Source organism: Pleurodeles waltl, chromosome 6 (assembly GCF_031143425.1).
Source record: "Pleurodeles waltl isolate 20211129_DDA chromosome 6, aPleWal1.hap1.20221129, whole genome shotgun sequence".
NCBI classification, from domain to species: domain Eukaryota; kingdom Metazoa; phylum Chordata; class Amphibia; order Caudata; family Salamandridae; genus Pleurodeles; species Pleurodeles waltl.
The window spans coordinates 621,667,431-621,686,026 of record NC_090445.1 but is presented as its reverse complement, the minus strand read 5'-3'; the positions used below and the strand labels follow the sequence as shown (position 1 = coordinate 621,686,026).

General features: G+C 44.2%; 1 protein-coding gene across 1 annotated transcript in view; it reads left to right on the top strand.

Moving 5' to 3' along the window:
* RNPEP (arginyl aminopeptidase) overlaps positions 1–18,596 on the top strand; it is a 208,487-nt gene that overhangs the window by 10,730 nt on the left and 179,161 nt on the right. Inside the window, exon 2 of the mRNA XM_069238946.1 lies at positions 14,239–14,379. Within this exon, the coding sequence (XP_069095047.1) occupies positions 14,239–14,379 (141 nt within the window). The remainder of the gene's footprint in view (positions 1–14,238; positions 14,380–18,596) is intronic.

Sequence of the window (18,596 nt, the reverse complement as noted above, 5' to 3'; positions counted from 1 at the left end):
TGGCAGCTCCCACAACAATAGTGTTACAAATGCAATGTCAAAACAAGACCTGCATTGACAAAACCAAAAGTCTCTCAAAAAATGTTGGATTATTTGGCTTTGCCAGTGTTTGTTTATTTTCATGCTTCCCATAATCGTGTTGAAAACTATTACACTGATTTTCCCTTAGGAATATTTTTGGGAAATACTAGCATGCATCAACACATTTTACTAAATGACGCTTCAAAGAAATGTACCTAAAATTTGATAGTATCAAAATGTTTTTTTCCTACTTTAATTTTTTTCGGAACATTTTTATTTTGAAAGCAAACATTTGCATCTAATCCGAGAGCGTTCTGGGAGCATTATACTTAGCCTCATATTATTAATCTTTTTAAACGTGTGAACACTATGTTTTTTATTTTTTTTACTGGAACCACTGTCAGTACAGTGGGACCTTAAAACATTTATTTGTAGCACTCACACTAAAAATATTCTCATTAATGAGCCATGAATAAAAGTTTGAACACCATTAACATGCCGACACATGTCAACTGCAGACGGTTCCCTTCTCTGTAAACTGGCAGCCCAAGGACAAAAAAACATGAAAACTTGTTGCCCTTGAAACCAAACAATATGTCCCGGGTGTTGGGCGATAGGAATTTTACATCCCTGTCATTACAGTCGACATGCTAGCCCTGAAACTGTGTAATGCACTATGCCCTCTAGGAGCTGAATATATGGTTGCACTGCAATACTTTCAGACATTTTTTTTTCATGTTGTTATGCCCTCTAGGGGCTAAGTATATGGTTACATGACCATGTTTCTTACAAATGCTGTTTTCTTTGTGGTGTTCTCTGGGGGCTGTTCTGAGCATTATAATCTAATGCCAAACGTTTATTTCTAGTAAAGGTTTTTATTGGGTTTATATGATAATTGTATATGTTTTAGTACTCTCTCCTTATTGCTGTTATGACCATGATTTAGGCCAACTTATCCTTATTACACTATGACTGTTTGAACCCTCTTGATATGGCTGGGTGACCTCTTTAGTTTATTTCTCTTATTACTCCTCCATGGCTGTTTTATTTTGGGAATTGTGTTAGGCAGCCAGCAACTCTGATGGTGGGATGATGAAAGTGGTATTCTATTGGAATTAGCATGGTAGATTTAAATTATGATGCTAAATGGCAACATTTTCATTTTTGTCTGCAGGTAGAGAAAGAAGGTAAATGGAAGTGCTTCAGTTATATGCAGGGTCTCTGGAATTATGTGGCAGGAAAAGACCAAATTATGAGACAGGGTTGACCAATTTACGTGGCAAGAATAGTCCAGTTATGAATTTACAACGTCAGTAGCTCTAACTCAAGAAAATGCAAGACCCATTGCATTGCAAATGATTGTTTAACATGGCTAGGGGTGCTACAAGGCCCCTTTCTGGCCCCGGGGATCACCACCTGTCTGGGCAGACTGATTTGAAGAAAAAGGAAGGGGGGCATGCCCCCTTCCTAGGCCATCTTTGGCCCCGGAGATAACCACCTCTCAGGGCAAACATTTGAAGAAAAAGAAGGGGTTGGTACGACCCCCCCCCCCCCCATCCCTTTTTGGCCCCAGTGACCACCACCTCCCTGGGCCCAGCCCATACAAATAGTAAGGAAGGGCGGAATGGCCCCTCTTGTGGAGCCATTCCCCAGGATTCTTATGATCTGACTTGCCCACGCTCTGGACATAGATGTTTGCTTTCGCTTGGCGGGCCAAAGGCATGCATATAGCTAGGTTGGGAGTCTGCGAGGAGTTGGCCTCAGATGCACGCACTGCAGATGTTGCAGTGATATTATCAATAATTTCATGGACAATGTCATGTATGATGTAATATGAGGGGTAATTAGCACTCATGGCATGGATGCTAGTTATAAATAGCTTTCAGCACAAGCAACAGTTACTTGAGATAACTATAACTGCTGACTTTCTATGGTGTTGTGTGTGTAAAATCTGAACCTAACTATAATTTCCCTGCAAACCTTTTTTTGTTTGTGTTTTTGTTTTTAGTGAATTTCTAAGGTTTTTATAATTCTGTATCCTTAGTATAATGTCCCTGCACCCTTGGGCTTTTTTCAGTGAATGTTTAGTTTTTTATTTATTTATGTAAAGTACTACTTCATTACCATACATTTAATCCAGCTGCCACATTTCACCCAGTTTGTGGTGGAGTGGGGCTCGCGGCCCCCTCACCAGACTGATTTTGGGCCCAGGGACGCAATCCCATGCGGCCTGGCTAATTACTGAAGAGGGGTTGTGTTGCCCCCCCCACCCTGGGGGCTGATTTCAGCCCAGGGCACCTCATTCCTCGGTGCCAGGCCATGTAGCCCACCCAGGGCTTTCACTACATCATTGTTAAAGGCTGCAGCGGGGGCTCCAATGCTCCCGCGGCCCCAGCCAGCTCTACACCTCCAGCAGGAGACAGCAATGCTCCCGTCCACAGGGCACAGCTAAAAAAGCTGCTCCCTGTGGGTGGGAGCATTTTTTTTCATCCGTTTCCCTGCCAGCTTCAGTGGGGGCAGGGAAACAAATGAAAAATCTGTTCTCATCAGGCGGGAGCATTTTTTTAATGTTTGCTCTTCCTTGGCGTAGCTTTGAAATTTCTCCTGCCAAGCAAGAGCAAAAACAGGTTTCCCTGCCCACACCAGTGCAGGCAGGGAAACCCCTATGTTCAGGAGGTGGGCACCACCTGGACATAGCTAAAGCCAGCCCTGGAGGATAGGTTTCCCAGGACCATAAATAGGTTGGGAAGGTGGCCGCACACCCCCCTTCACCATTACATAAATGGCCCTGGTAGGGGTCCCTCTTCCCTACTTTTGCTATGGGTGGGGTGTCCGAAAGCAGCCTTGGGGTGGGGGCTGTGGGTTCCCCCTTCTAAAGATATAAACAATTCTCCCTGGGACCTGGGTCAACCAGGGGGCTAATAGCAACAAGCTTGGGAAACCATGCTTGTGTGGGTTTATTTTCCAGCAGATTTTTACAGGATAAGTAGAATAAGAAGCCACCTGTCCCATGATCAAGTAGATATTTTATTAAGTTCCACACCCCTGCTACTAACTCCTGAGGTTCCTAAGTTGATGGCTTATAATCTATTATCTAGTTGCACTAGGTTGGTTGTATCTACGTACACAGCCTAAGGTGCCAGTATAAGCAGTCATATTAAGACCCGATCACTATCATAAGGTTACAGGAGGAGGAGGGGGACTGAGGAACAATATTACCTTCCCACTTGAGATAATTTAGTGGCGGCAATAGATTCATCCTTACAAAGGGCAGTTTCCTCAACATTGGATCCTGGAAGGCAGATCTTCATAATTATTGAAGAACAGAGTTTGCACCCACCATGGAGAAAGGTCTGGATCATATTAAGCCCACTAAACCCCAGGGCACACACAATGTTCTACCCCAGAAGGGTGCTTGCGTCTCTCCTCCCCCTTTCAGAAGCATTTGAATGCCATAGACAGTCATTTCTGATACAGTGCTTTGCCACACAAGATGCTTCTTTCTATGAATTTCAGCATGGGACTACCCCTGGAGAGAATGTACCTTCCGAAAACCACGTAAGAGAAGGCCCCACTAAACCTATCATCCCAAGGGGACAGGGCACCGAAACACAGTAATTTGAAAAGTAAGACCCCATGGGGAACGCAAAACTCTCCACCACTCAACACATTACTAAGACACTCATACACTCCAATGATCAATCTTAATAAAAGAATATCTGGAAAAATATTTAATAAATAATCCCATATAGAACAAAACCATAAACCCACTATTAAAAAAAAAAAAAAAAACTACCAGCTCTACACAGGACCACTAGAAGGAATCTAAGCTAAAACAAATAATTTGAGAGACAAAAACACAAGACATCCTCTTAGTCTATCATCCAACACTGTCCCAAACTTGGTATAAACTGGCCAACTGATTTGTGCAGTAAGTCTTTAATCTATTTTAGGCCAGTTCCAATGGGTCCAGCAATCCAGCTTTTGTCAATGCGCTTCAGTGGCCTTTCACAGTCCTTTTACCACTTTCTTCAGGACGATTATATGTTTTCCAACACAATCATTCCATATATGTACAAGAATAAAAGTAAACAAAAAAAATCATAAATTTCCAATTTTTCTACACTTCCCATGGGTCTAAAACCCTTTTTTTTTTTTTTTTTAAATATAGCCTCCCTAATCTACTCATAACTCCATGAGGAGTTCACTCTTATTCCTTTATTAAAACATCACATAAAAATACCCAGAGTGAGCAATCAGTCATACCAGTGCTTACTCCAATAGGCCCACACAATCATCTCGGCATCACTGAACCACACCACTTACCTGCATTCAATAAAATCAAACAAGCACAAACTCACTAATCGTCACCAAAGTGTATTCTCATTCAGAGACTTTTTTTACTTCTCTTCCGCTCTAGAACGGATCACTTCTATATGGGTGAAGCAAATTAATAGGCAGTTAGTCATGTCCCTGGGACCATATTATTCTACAAGTCCCCATTGTCTCTTTATTCTTTTTTTCCCCTCTTCTTCACCCATAATCTGCCCACCACATGTGAGGCCTATCTCTTATCCCATGATAATGGTGTATATGAAAACAATGGATATGATATGGTAATTAGAAGTGATTATATTATTATCTTTAGTCACCCAATATTATCCTCATAACTTACCATATATTCCAATCACTCGTTTAAATATCTAAAAGTGTCCAATGCCATTAAATTGACTCTCAATCTCAGACCTACAAATCAAAGTCAAGTAAACTTGCTTGCCCAGTGTCCCAGAAGGCATACATTCCAAATTTCTCAATCAACAAAGTGTATATATATATATATATATATATATATATATATATTCCTTCAGTTGTCAATGATCATACTTTATACTCATCACCTGCAAGGAGGAAAGTGCGCAGGCTATAAGTCAAATCCTCTGTAAGGTTAGCTGTCAAATAATATTTGGACATACTAGGCCTAGAGGATATATATCTCCCAGTCTTCAGAATGAACTCCAGCAGAAAAAGTGGCTCATTATGTGAGCAACAGATTCAGGAAACCCCTTGATAAAGAAGTTATTGTACCTTAGGGCAGATTACCCAGGAGCATCCCTTGAGTTGTGAAGCTCCCCCATATTGATAGAATAGCCCCCTTCATCACAAAGATTGCAAGGGGTACCAGAAATAGGAGTGACCGGTCTTGCAGAGCATGCCAAGACAAATTGCTTAAAATTTCAGGCCCCTTCACAAAGATCTTCGACAGGGCTGAAGAGGCCAAAGAAACTGGCAACCTGGTTTTACTAGAAATGCTATCTGGATGGATGCTAACTGTGCATTATAATCCAAAAGATGTTGCTCTCTCCTAATTGATCACAAATTAGGAGAGTTAGCACCTTAAGAGGTAGGCCCATTCGGCCCAGTTGAGAAGGTTCGCCAATGCCATTTTGTCTTCTGACAAAGCCAAGAATTAATGAGAAAAGCCTTTGGGCAGATGTGTTTCAGTGAGACAGAGGGTGTTGTAGTAGCTGCACCTTTTTCCCCAGCCTCTAAGAGAGTGCAATTGCTAGGAAAGTGATCAAAAGAAGGTTGGGGTATTCTTCTCCACATGTTTTAATGTCCATGGTCGAGGTGGCATAGGGCTATTCTGTCATGCTGCTAATGTTTCAGTGGAATCTCAGGTAAGAATTATGTATTTGTCTTAACCAAATGCATGAGGAAGGCTGGTATCATTTTTTTCCATATGTGGTAAGAGAGTGAAGGGGACACCTAGGTTGTACATCCAGTCATGGACTTTCAAATATAATTTTAAAGGAATCTATAGCAGGCAAAAAACAGATCTCATCTCTGTACACAAACAGAGAAAGTCCTTCTAATCCAGGAGTTTTAGTCTTTGCTTTGCAAAGGAGCAGTTGTTCCCACATCTTTGTATCTAAAGGGTTTTGTAAGTATTTGTTTTTTTAGTAAAGAAAAAGCCAAAGATCTTGTGATAAACCTCTGAAAATTCAGCAAGCGGGTGGTGTACCACAATTTCAAGATAAAGGGGATTCACCTTCTCACAGTCATCCTGCTAACTATTGATTTACTTGCAAGACTAGATTTGAAAGGCATCCATCCCAGAGTTCAAATGTTTGTACCTCACAGAAGGGGCCTCCAGTTTAGATGGAAGGAACAAATGTATGAAGTAATAGCCTTGCCGTTCATCCTTTTGTCACCACCTTGGTCCTTCACCAAGGTTCTGAAACCTGTGATAGATTTGCAACATTCCAGAGACATTTGTTTAAACATTTATCTAGACGCCAAACCCCTGATGAATCCGAGTTCTACTGTTCTTCCTGGCTTCCAACAAATGATTACTTTTGTAGAGGCGAGGCTTCTTTGTTAACGAGGAAGAATCAGCGATAGTACCATCTCAGAGCATTACATTCCTCAGGTTTGTGATAGACTTGGCCTAACCGACTTTGAGACTTCCTCCGAAAATGTTGGGGCACTTTAAGAGTGAATTGGGAGTCCTGCTTTTGGACAACAGCATGTCACATATAAAGCTAGATTGACTGGGTTATTAGCATCATCAATTTAGGTTATCTGCTCTGGGCTACTTCACTACTGAGATCTTTAGCCTTGGAGGGCATCCATCTCCTGAAAGGATTCGTATGTGAAGGAAGTCAACCACTCAGAAGAGGTGAAGATAGAGTTTGAGTGGTGACTGGGCCACATGAAAGTCTGGAATGGCAGGGCCATGTTTGTAAGTACTCTGGACCAAATAAGAGTTGGATGTGAGTCACACAGGACGGGGTTGCTACCACAGGAGGGTTGTGGTTCAAGCAAAAACGGGGAATGTACACCAGTTTTCCTGGAACTCCTGATTGGGTCCATTGTAGTCAAGTGAATGACTAAGGACAATTTATCCTGCTAACTGTTTCTAAAATTAGACAACATATCAACAGTTTGATGCATAAGCAGACTCATGGGCACAAAATCTAAAGCACTGGAGGAAATGGGCCATGGAGGTTTGGCATGTCTGCCTAGACTAAAAGATACCTCTCTCAGAGGAGCACCTGCCAGGGAAACAGACATTGATTACAACGCCAGGAAACTGGATTTGAATGTGTTCAAATGGATACTGAACAAGTGAGGGCCTTGTGAGTTACATTTGGATGCGTCTCACCTGCATCAGTTGGTGCAGTTGGAGGATAGATCCTTTGGCAAAAACCATGGAGGCCTTCACTCAGGGTTGGAATGAAACCCTCAATTGTGTCTTTTCTACAATATCGGTGATCGCAAGACTCCGTATAGGGGAGGAGCGAGGAAGGAGGATATAATCCTAGTATCGCCAATGTAGAAATTGCAAATTTGGTTTCTAGCTCTGCAGGAATCTTCTTGGGATTGTACAACCTTATTTCTTCAACATCCAAATATTTTGAAAATTCATTGAGGTGAATCACACTACCTGGTTCTGGGAGAACCTTCTCCCCTGGTTGACGTGGAAGCACATTGAACATACTGGGAAACCCAGGACTTAGGGTTTTTCTTGCCACATAAATTGAAAATGAAAATAAAACAGTTTCACATAATTAACTGGACTTTTCTTTCCATATGAACTGAAAAATAAAAGTTTCACATAAGCGAGCTGACGGCCTCCATCATATCAAAGCAGAGACACAAAGGGAAATAAAAGTTTACTCGTAGTGAAACCTATCGGCAAAAGTGCAATTATCTATGTAACTGGCAAAAGTGCAATTAACTATGTAACAGGGTCGATGTCATGCAAAGCACTTGACTTCTGCGCAGCGAGATTGCGTTGTGAAAAAAAAGAGAAAAAGTAGTTCAGAAACCGGACGGAAAAGATTGCGCTGTGAAAAAAAGAGGAAAAGTAGTTCAGAAACCGGACGGAAAACGTGGAGCCTCGTATGTTTTCAGTGCTTGGTCGCTGCGCTTGAGGAGGGCTAAACACCCGAAAAGGCATTACTTATGCATGCCTTTTACTAAGGAAAGCAATCAGATTTTAAAAAGCAAGCTCACGAACCAATGAAAGACACTGACATAACGTGTGCGTGTTTTGAAGCCCAAAGAGAGATTACAACACGGGACGGAGCGCTTTGCGCTCACCCGTAAAAAAGCAGTTTGGCATGGAGGATGTAATCCTGTTGCTGTTTGGAAACTAATCTAAATCCCTTGGGCACAAATATTGTCAATATTGTGAAATTCCTCAAGAAAATGGCAGTCAACAATTTCAACTGGCCCTATGCTTTTCAATGGGGTTCTGTGGGAGAGCACCCGTTAGTGTGAAAGCTACAATTTCTTCCTCCATAACCAAAGTGCTACCAGTTGTGTGATGTAAATGTGGTTTTGAATATTTTAGAGGCATGGGAGGACAGAAAGTACCTGTCTAGAAGGGAGATAGCAGCAAAACCGGTCATGTTATTGTAGCTGAGATCGTGCAAAAGGGTGCCAGATGTGTGGGCCTTTGACATTTCAGCCAGAGTGTTTATTCCAGAAGAGTCACATTTACTGTTTGAAAGATGACCAGGCCCAAAATCAGAATTGGATCGTATTCAGCTTTTGCAGATAAACCGAAACTATATATAATCCAATGCATAATGACCTATGAAGCTGTGACAGAAGAATTTAGGACCCCGGGAACAAGTCCTCTGTTAATTTTGAAAAAAGACAACTTTTGACCTAGTCTCATTTCCGACAGTTGTGAGATGGGCTCAGTAGATAATCAGTGAAGCAGATATAGATAAATCTTGATTTGGACTCACTTAGTAGGAGGGGCAATGACATTGGTGTTCTTCTCTTTAGATGTACAACCGGAAGATATATGAAAAGGGTCGATTCATCTACAGAATCAACATTTGTCATGTCTACATCATGGGGGTGACATCCCTGGTTGCAAGTAAGCTTCAGACAGCTAAATCTAAGCCTCTGGTCCTTATATAGAACGTAACATTTCTTAGCAAAATTGTAGTTGTGTTAAGGACATACAGGTTTGGATTATCCCACCCTAACCATGTTCTCCAGATATCTGAAAAACCCACTCATTGTATTAATATGGGTATTAATGTTGTTGGTTCTTCCCTGTAATGTTGTCTAAATAGGTACATTAATGTATGAGGAGTATCACATTTCAGATTTCCTTCTTAGTGGTGGAACAGAAAGAAGACTTTCAGTGAAGAAAAAAGAAGAGTGTGCGGTTGTGCATCCATACACAAAGAATGAGGAAGTACTGTTTTCTTTTGGACTGTTATATGTGCCTTGCTCTGTCGATATTGCACAGTGTATTCTTTTGTTCGGACTCATGGCATATTAGTCCTTGATTGGTTTCCTATAGTTTCAATGTTTATAAGGCTGCTGAGTGGAAAGTAAAGAAGTACAACACAATTCTCACCTGCATGTCCCTAATAGAATTGAAACTTTCCTTCATAGCTAGGAAATGTTACATTCTTCTATATGAGAAATGTTGCTTTCTGAACTGGATGACGATTTACAGCCTCCCCATCTCCATGCATATGCTCGGATGTGCCTGGGCAGGTGCGAGCTCAGTCTTTGGCTCGGACAAGAGTGCGACAAATTAGCTGAGCTAGTGTTTGTACAATCCAGTGCCTACATACTCCTATTAGACCTCAGATTCCGCCTGGAAGATCTGACTGACCTTGTACCACAGTTCTTGAAAGCTTTGAAAACCTCATACTCCCCCAACACGACTCAATCGTCACCCATGCTGCAGGGCCTGTCCTGAACTCCGTTTTCTCCTCTTTCATCAGTATCACAATCCACGCACCCACTCCAGCTGCCTAGACCAATCACACCATTGTCAATCGACATTTCTCACCACCAACTGCCAAGACACCCGACAATGGAGCAACATCTGAGGCAGATTGGGATTCTGCTGTCCACAACCACCAACAAGTGCACACTGGCCAACTAACTAGTGACATCAACAGCTTTAACAAGTGTATCACTACCTGCGTAAATACCTTGGCCTCTTGGAAAAGAAGCCAACTATGAAGAACACAAATGCAAGTCAGGTAGTACACAGAGAAAAACTGAGAATGACCACACAACAAAGCAGACAACTAGAATGAAAGTGGAGGACGAGTCCGGAAGAAGCAAACAAGAAATGTGTTCAAATCCACCCAGAGATACTATGACCAACAAATCTGGGAGCCAAAAAGGGAGGCTATAGCTCAACATATCAACAACTGTTAGAACAACTGCAAAAAAAATTTTGCACTCAACAAGGACTTCACCACAATAGCAGCAACCACCAGCAACATCACCCCTCCTCAAAAACGTTGCAATGAGCTCTGCCATCATCTTTGCGTAAGGCCTTCCTAGTCCGGACAAAGGAAACACCCTGACAACATTGAACTCCATCACTCTTGAGGAAACCACCGCAATCAAGAAGACCGTCCACTTCAGGGCACTGTCTGACCCTTGCCCCCACCACGCTTTCAGCAAAGGTTTATCTCACATCAGCGAACACTCACCCCATCCTCAATACATCCATCAACATGGCCAACCTCCAGACTGCCTGGAAACACACAGCCATCAACGCCTTCATGAAAAAGCCCTCAAATGACCCAACCAAGCTTGCGAACTACTGACCAATACCTCATTACCATTCCCCCAGGCCAGGTCGTAGAAAAAGCCATCAGCTGACGCCTCATAGACCAACTCACTGTAACCTTGACACCACACAAGCTTCTTTCATACCAAACCACAGTACAGAGACCGCATTATTTACAACATCAAGAATTAATATGAGCGATCCTCGACTGAGGAGAAACAACAGATCTCATCCCATTTGACCTTTCAGCCGCCTTCAACACAGACTTTCATCTCACCCTGATAAAACGACTACACAAGGAGAGCATCCAAGGACCCACTCTTCACTTTTACACCTTCCTTACTGGAAGAACCAAAACAGTCAGTTTGCCACTGTACTCCCCAGAATCTGGGGAACTTATCTGCAGAGTCCTCGCTCAACCTGACCCTCTTCAACATCTTCATGACACCACTGGCAAACGTCATTGCACATACAACATCAACATAATCACCTATGCCGACAACATGCAACTCATACTGACCCTCTCAGACAGCACACCCACCACAAGCAGCTGCAACTCTTGCATGACCAAAGCAGGCCGCTGGAAGAAATCCATCTGCCTCAAGCTGAACACAGACCAGACTAAAGTGATGACCTTGCTGTGGAACTCCTCCTGGTGGCCTGCAGACCTTGGACTGACCCCCAGCACAGGAGCGCAAAACCTCTGGATCATTATCAGCGCATTCACCATGGTCTGCTTCACACCATAAAGATGCTGATTTTTTTTTTCAAGTGGTTGCCCAACAGCACCAGGAAAACCGTTACCCAAGCCCTTGTCACAAGCAGACTGCACTTCAGAAACACGGTCTACGCTGGGATCACCAACCAACTCGCAGAAGACCCCAGGCTGTCCAGAACGCAGTAGCCAGACTGGTACTCAATCTCCCTTGCGGGGTGGTTGCATGCTTTGCTGGGATCGGCAGTTTCTATATTAAATGTTAAAAAAAAGGGGAACTTTATGAACACAATGACTAACCCAGGCCGCTCTTCTGTCATACAGCAGAAATAGCACATATTTTGCAATATTCAAAATGTGTTGTGTACAAGTTCCATAAGGCTATTTTCTTCTTCAGACTATTTAAACAAAAGGCCTTCTTTTTTGAGAAGCAGAGTTTACGTCCGATTTTGCTCTTTGTGCTTGAAATGTTCATTGTAATAGATGAAGCCATGAAGGGTAGGCATGCTATTTAACCGTACCCTACTTTTATTGTCATATTCACAGCACGTATTGCTTATGAGTTGGGATGGGCGACGTGCACAGCCGCCCAGCAGTTGGGGCAGACTGTGTGCACGAAGGCAGCCGCTGTGATAAAGATAAAATGTGAGGCAAAGGTGCTACACCAAGCAAATGCAACAAAAATATTTCTATTGATCAAACGCGGTTTTGGCTGTTTCTCCTTAGGGCAAAAAGCAGGCCAAGAGATGTTTTCTGCTTGGAATAGTAGGCAAAAATAAGAATGTCACTTTGTGCATTTAATTGGGGTTAATTATTTGTTTCTATTATGCAATACCAGGAGTTAAACCTCTTCTGGAAACTTTCCAAGTAAGCTGATGGACTAAATGTTACATTTGATGCAGTTTTTTTCTTTTTTTTTTCCCCCCAGTTTTTTTAAATTGACAAGTAGCAGTTTTTAAGCTATTTAGTTCTGACGTTGTTAGGAGAATGGGAGTGTCTGTGCAGGTTAGTGAGTGATGGTTCCAGAAGTGAGAGAGATTGAGGGGGGGGTCATAGAGATTCGTGTATTGACAAAATAGGAGTGTTTGCAGCTATAGAATTCAACCCTTTGCTGGTCTGGAGCCGAAGTACTCACATCAGTGTGCTTCCGGAAGTGAGGTTGGGTGGAACTGGGTTGGCACTGGCTGAGCTTGATTTTTCATTTTAGCAGTGGTTGATCTTGGAGATGACAATGACTTTAACTCCTGATGTTCTTTCATCGCGAAATAGTAGATGTAGCATTTCTCCGAGGACACGCAGGTGGTAAAATGGCATTTTTTTGATACCTTAATCTATTCTACCATCTAGGATTACTTGCACGTTGCAGAAAGGTAAAGAGGGCCCAAGCCACATTGTAAGTTAAATATAAATGAGGCTTTTGGTAAAATGTTCTGATCTTTCGTGGACCTGCTCTGGTGGTGTAAGTTGCTGTAAATGTGTTTGATGGCTGTTAGCGTAGAGAGACCTGTCAAACTAAATAGTGATGAATTGCTAATGTGCAATCGTCCAATACTGCAAGTAGTAGACAACTGATTTAGAAGCATCAGGAGTTTGAAGATAAAGTTCAGATCACTTTAGCAACAAGCCACTTTTTCTGTGCTTTAAGTGTGTATGAGGATTTTATGTCCACTATATCAGATTTTAAAGCTGTTTCAATGGAAGTATAAGACAATTGTCATTTACATCAATATGTTACAGGATGTCACCTACCTCATTCACCATTGATGTTTCACTATTGTATTATGGATGGAAGTGTGCTTGAAAGTTGCGGGTAAGTTTGTTTTCTTTCGAATAGTCCGTAAGATGAGCTGCAATACACCTTTTAGAAGACAAAGTAGTCATGTGTTGGAGCGAAAATTCTCAAGGCTCTTTAAGGCAGCAGAGGTTTGAAGTTATGTAGTCGCATGTCCAGCAGGTCAGAAACATAACTGCATTCTATTGATTAACCAACAGCTTCTAACCGGTTTGTTACTGAGGCATGGCTGCTTTAGTTTAGCCGTATTGAATCAGCTGCATAGTTCGAGGGCTTTGTTCAGTTTGCAATGTCTTTGAGAAATTTCTCTGTAATTAGTGTTAAATTAGAATGTGACATATTAGTTTTCTCAGTGATGGTTAATTGAAAAGAATTTATTGTGAAGAAGCAGAATTTCTGACTGATTGGGTTAAATGTATTGTGGAAAAACTTAGCAAACGCTTGAAAATTCTCTGCCCCAAAGAAAGTCATGTTGCTGGAGTGCATGACATCGCATTCTCCGACCACGATTGGCTTCAATCTCCTGGTTACTGAAGTAGTTAGCTTTGGCTACGATGACATTTTCTAGAAAGCTACTTTTTTATATTTTGAAATGCCTGTCGAACATGTGATTTTTCTGATGTTTCTTTCATTGCTAAGATGCTGATTATTGCTGATTTTTATTCTGTTATTTTGTGGCCAGGCTGGCACACTCATTGCACCTTTCCAATATAATTCAATTTTAAGTGTCTTTTTTTATTTTATTTTATTTTTTTAGCACTTTTATTTAGTTTAATACTACACATTATAGTATATTGTGCGTAGTACCCGTTTATACTGTTCAGGTTATGACAGTTAAAATGCTTGTTACTTTTCCAATTTAATCCGTTCTATTAAAATGAACCAATTATGCCCTGTTTGCACAAGGCATCTGTTTTTCTTAACATTGTTTCTTCACCTGTCTACTTCTGTAGATAATGTGGTTGAACCCATGTCAAACTGCCCAGAAGGACCGACCCTTCCTTTATACCTGCGGTTTTCCTATCCACAACAGATCCTTCTTTCCTGGGTTTCATACTCCTCTGAAAAATAACACATTCTCAGCTCGAATTCAGGTATGCCTGTCGACTGTGCTCATCCTCCTGTCTTTTATCTTGTCAGGTTTGTTGGCTGGATCCAGAACAGACTGCAGGAAAGCAGAAGCCATATGTTTACACACAAGGCCAGGCAGTTCTGAACAGATGTTTTTTTCCGTGCTTTGATACTCCTGCCGTTAAAAGCACCTACTGTGCTACAATTAAGGTAACCATTAAAATGTACTTAGATGGAATCTATTTGTTGTCTGACAGTGCTCTGCTCAATATTTGAGGGCAAGCTTGTGCCGTGGACGCAAAGGATGCGAAGTTGTACTGCTTGTGAATAAACGTTCTCTTCTAGATCTCATTTCTTCGTGGATGAAGTCTTAAAATATGTTTTTTTTCTTTTTTAGGGCCAAACGTACTTGGCACTGTAATTGTACGCAGTGCTGCTCCTCATTTCATTCTTTTTAGATACCCAGTAGATTTTCCAGGAAAGTTGAGCAACATAACATGCACTCTGTGCTTTTTTGTTGTTGTTTTTTTTTGTTGCTCCCCAGATCAAGGGTGTAGAAGCTGTCGGGTTCCACCCAATGTGAAGTTCCCTTTAATGTGATTCTCCATATGTAGGTCTTGATTAGAGTAAGGGCTGGTGGCAGCTTTTTGGTAATTGTTGGGTACGTTTGCTCTCTACCACACCAAGTGGGGCAACTGCCTTACTGGTTAAATCTGAAATATTTGGCATGTCTGGGCCTCACCTGTTCCTTGATTGTGAGAGGTGTATGGGAGAAATGTTTGTGTAGATGTGAAGGGGTACTTTCGTATGAGTATGTTTGTAGTTCCATGTCTTATAGGTGTATAGAGTACTGCGAAGAGGGGATATACCTGAGGACTGTCTTCCTCTTACCCACGTTGTGCTTTTCTCTACCCCTCCTAGTATTAGCCATTCTATGCCAGGTTTTGTATGGGTGCCTCTGAATCCTTATCCATGTCAGTAAAGCAGGAAGCATAGCTTGTGTTCATCTTCCCTGGATAAAGCCAGGCCCTGCAGCTGAGTATGTGAGAAGGAAGACCTGAACAAAAGACTACTTACTACCAATGCTAAATACTTCCGTGAAGCTCATGTGTTCCTGGACCATACCTGGCACCCTGTCTTCAGCTTTGGGAAGGACTGTGAACCCAGCAATAGTCACATATATTGCATAATGTTTTCTCGGGTCCAGATTGCCTGTAGCACTTTTCCTTCCCTGCATCTGGTGCCCCCTGGGTTTAAAAAAAAAAAAAAAGCAGCTCTGGTGTTGCGGGCCTGCCTGCCTTGTTCAACCTCCCACTGACTGAAAGACTGATCTTGAATGTTGCTCCATCGTTCCCTCCTTTCTGATGGATACAACTACCTGTGGATTCCTCACCTCATGGATACTCCCATGGCGCCAGCATTCGACGGAAATCTTCTTACTAGTCTCTGCACGTCGACGAGGACGTCACTGTCTCGCACGCGACGCCGTCTGACGTCATACAGGCAATAAGAGGTCCTCGACGACGTGCAGACGTCAGTTCCCTTTTTTCCGTGCATTCGAAACGGTTATCTTCGAGGGAGCAACTGTTACTCTTGCGGTTACAGTGTATATCTTGCTGCGTACTCTTTCTCTGTGGAAATAATGTCGCAGAGAAAGTCTGGATTTAAGCCTTGTCGTGAGTGTGGAGGCAAGATGTCGGTGACGGATCCTCATTCCGATTGCCTTTGGTGTTTGAGCTCCGACCACGACGTCTCGACTTGTGATTCATGTCAGCACATGAATCCGAAGGCCCTTAAAGAACGCGAGGCGAAGCTGTTTATGGCCAAGTCAAAGGAGAAGCATCACAAGAAAAAGTCTTCTCCAAGACATCGGCGTCATCGAGACTCCCGGCGCCGTAGAGAATCTCGGCGTCATTCAAGGGAGGCTCGTTCCAGGTCTCCGGATCGGCGCCGAAGGACATGGGAGGTCAGCCCCACGGTGACGCCGCATCCTTCGACGCCGTTGCCCTCTTCGGCGTCTCCAACTTCGCCTGGACAGGCGTCGGTGATTGAGGTATTGGAGCCTCAAGTGTTTTCTCCGGCGCAGACGCCGAGGCCGGCGTCGGGGTCGCCTCCGAGTCAGGCACCCCAGTATCCGGCTTTTCCCACCCCTGGAGCCGATAGTTCCGCATTCTTGAATGCGATGTATGCCATCTTCCAACAGATGGCTCCAGGGGGTGCTCCGGCTGGGCCTTTGGCCTTTTCTTTGGGTGATCCTGCGCCTCTTCGGCCGGCACCCTTTATGCCCTTTCTCCCGTTTGGGAACGTGGGCTCGGCGCCAGTGTCGGCGCCGGTGGCCGCTCCGGTGGCTTCGGAGGGATTGGCCCCAGGGATTTCCATCCCGTCGACGTCGAGATTTCGGCCTGTGACTCCGGTGGGTCCATCCGTTTCAACTGCTCTTCAGTCGGCGCCGAAGTTACCTGTGGCGCCGGATGCGGCGTCGGTGGCTTCGGAAGATCGGCGCCGATCTCCGACTTCGGCGGAGGTATTGTCGACTCCGCGGATTGAGCAACGACTGCATTCAAGGAGGCGTGCTCTCCGGGTACTAGAAGAGCAGGAGTACCAACGAGCCCTAGAGGAAGGAGAGCTAGAGGACTCGGGTGATGGGCTGCGTGGACTGGAGTCGGCCAGTGGGCTGGACACTTCCCCTGAGTGGGACCTTTCGTCCCCGGGGGAATATACCGAGGAAGCTGCTTCCTTTCATACAGTGGTACGGAAGGCAGCTAGTTTTTTGGACCTGCCTTTGCCGGTGGTGGAGGCGAAACAAAACCTTTTGACAGAGGTGTTGCATCCGGCCTCAGCCGCGGCGGAGCCTCTATTACCTTTTAATGACGCTCTGCTGGATCCGGTTTTAGAGGTGTGGAAGAAGCCGGCATCTTCCCCAGCAGTTCACAGAGCCGTGGCCAGGAGGTATCGGACGGCTCCAACTGATCCTGGTTTCCTATCTAGGCACCCTACGCCGGAGAGCTTGGTTGTGCAGGCCTCCTGTTCGTCCAAGTCAGCGCCTGGTTCTTTTCCGACGGTGCCTGGGGACAGAGATTCAAAAAAGCTGGAGGCGCAGTCGAAGAAGATTTTTTCGTCCTGCAGTCTGGCATTAAAAGCCACCAATGCAACCTGTATCCTGGGGAGGTATATTCATGCTCTGATGGATGACATCTCCTCTTCGTTTACAGAGCTTCCCCAGGGTCTTTTGGATCTTGTCTCTGATGCCCAGGCTGCTGCGACCCAAATTATCCAGACGGGACTGGATACCACCGACTCGGTAGCCAGAGCAATGGGCACAACTGTGGTGGAAAGGAGACAGGCCTGGCTCCGTAACTCGGGCTTTTCGGCAGATGTACAGTCCACATTGTTGGATCTCCCGTTTGATGGGGACAAACTGTTTGGGGCTAAGGCTGATTCGGCCTTGGAACGGTTTAAGGAGAGCAGGGCCACGGCTAAGTCGTTGGGACTCCAAGCTCCTTCTTCCACGGCCTCTTCCAGATTCTTCAGGAGGTTTCGTGGATTTGGGCGTGGCTCTTCCTCCTCTTCCTTTCGGGGAAGATATCAGCAACCTGCCTCTTCCCATCCCTATAGATCTTTTAGGGGGAGGGGTAGGGTCCGCACCAGGGGAGCTTCTCAGCAGCACTCTGCCTCTTCCTCATCCTCTGGCGGGGTGCAGCAGGGGAAGCAGCCTTAGGCTTCCACCATTTCCCACTCACTCCTCTCCTGTAGGGGGAAGATTACAGCATTTTCTCACCAAATGGGAGACTGTTACGTCGGACACTTGGGTTCTCAGTGTTGTGGGAAAAGGCTACACCCTTCCCTTTCGGGAGTTTCCGCCCCTCATCCCGCCCCGCCCTTCGTATTGTTCACAAGAACACCTCCTGTTGCTAGAACAGGAGGTAGAAGTCCTCCTTTTAAAGGGCGCGGTGGAGTTGGTCCCGGAGCAGGAAAGGGGTCAAGGAGTTTACTCAAGGTATTTCCTGATTCCCAAGAAGGATGGTCGTTTGAGACCAATTCTGGACCTGAGGATCTTGAATTGGTTCCTCAAGCAGGAAAAGTTCAAGATGCTGACCCTAGCACAGGTGCTTTTGGCGTTGAATATGGAAGACTGGATGGTGTCTGTCGACTTGCAGGATGCTTACTTTCATATCCCGATACTCAAGTCACACAGGAAGTATCTCCGGTTTGTGGTGGGATCGCAACACTACCAGTTTGCGGTCCTTCCGTTTGGTCTTACTTCAGCACCTCGAGTCTTCACGAAGGTGATGTCGGTGGTTGCGGCAGAGCTCAGAAGGAAGGGGATAGCAGTATTCCCTTACTTGGACGATTGGTTGATCAAAGCCAAGTCCCCGGAGCTTGTGTTGCGTCATCTGCAGTCAACAACCCAGTTGTTGTTCGACCTG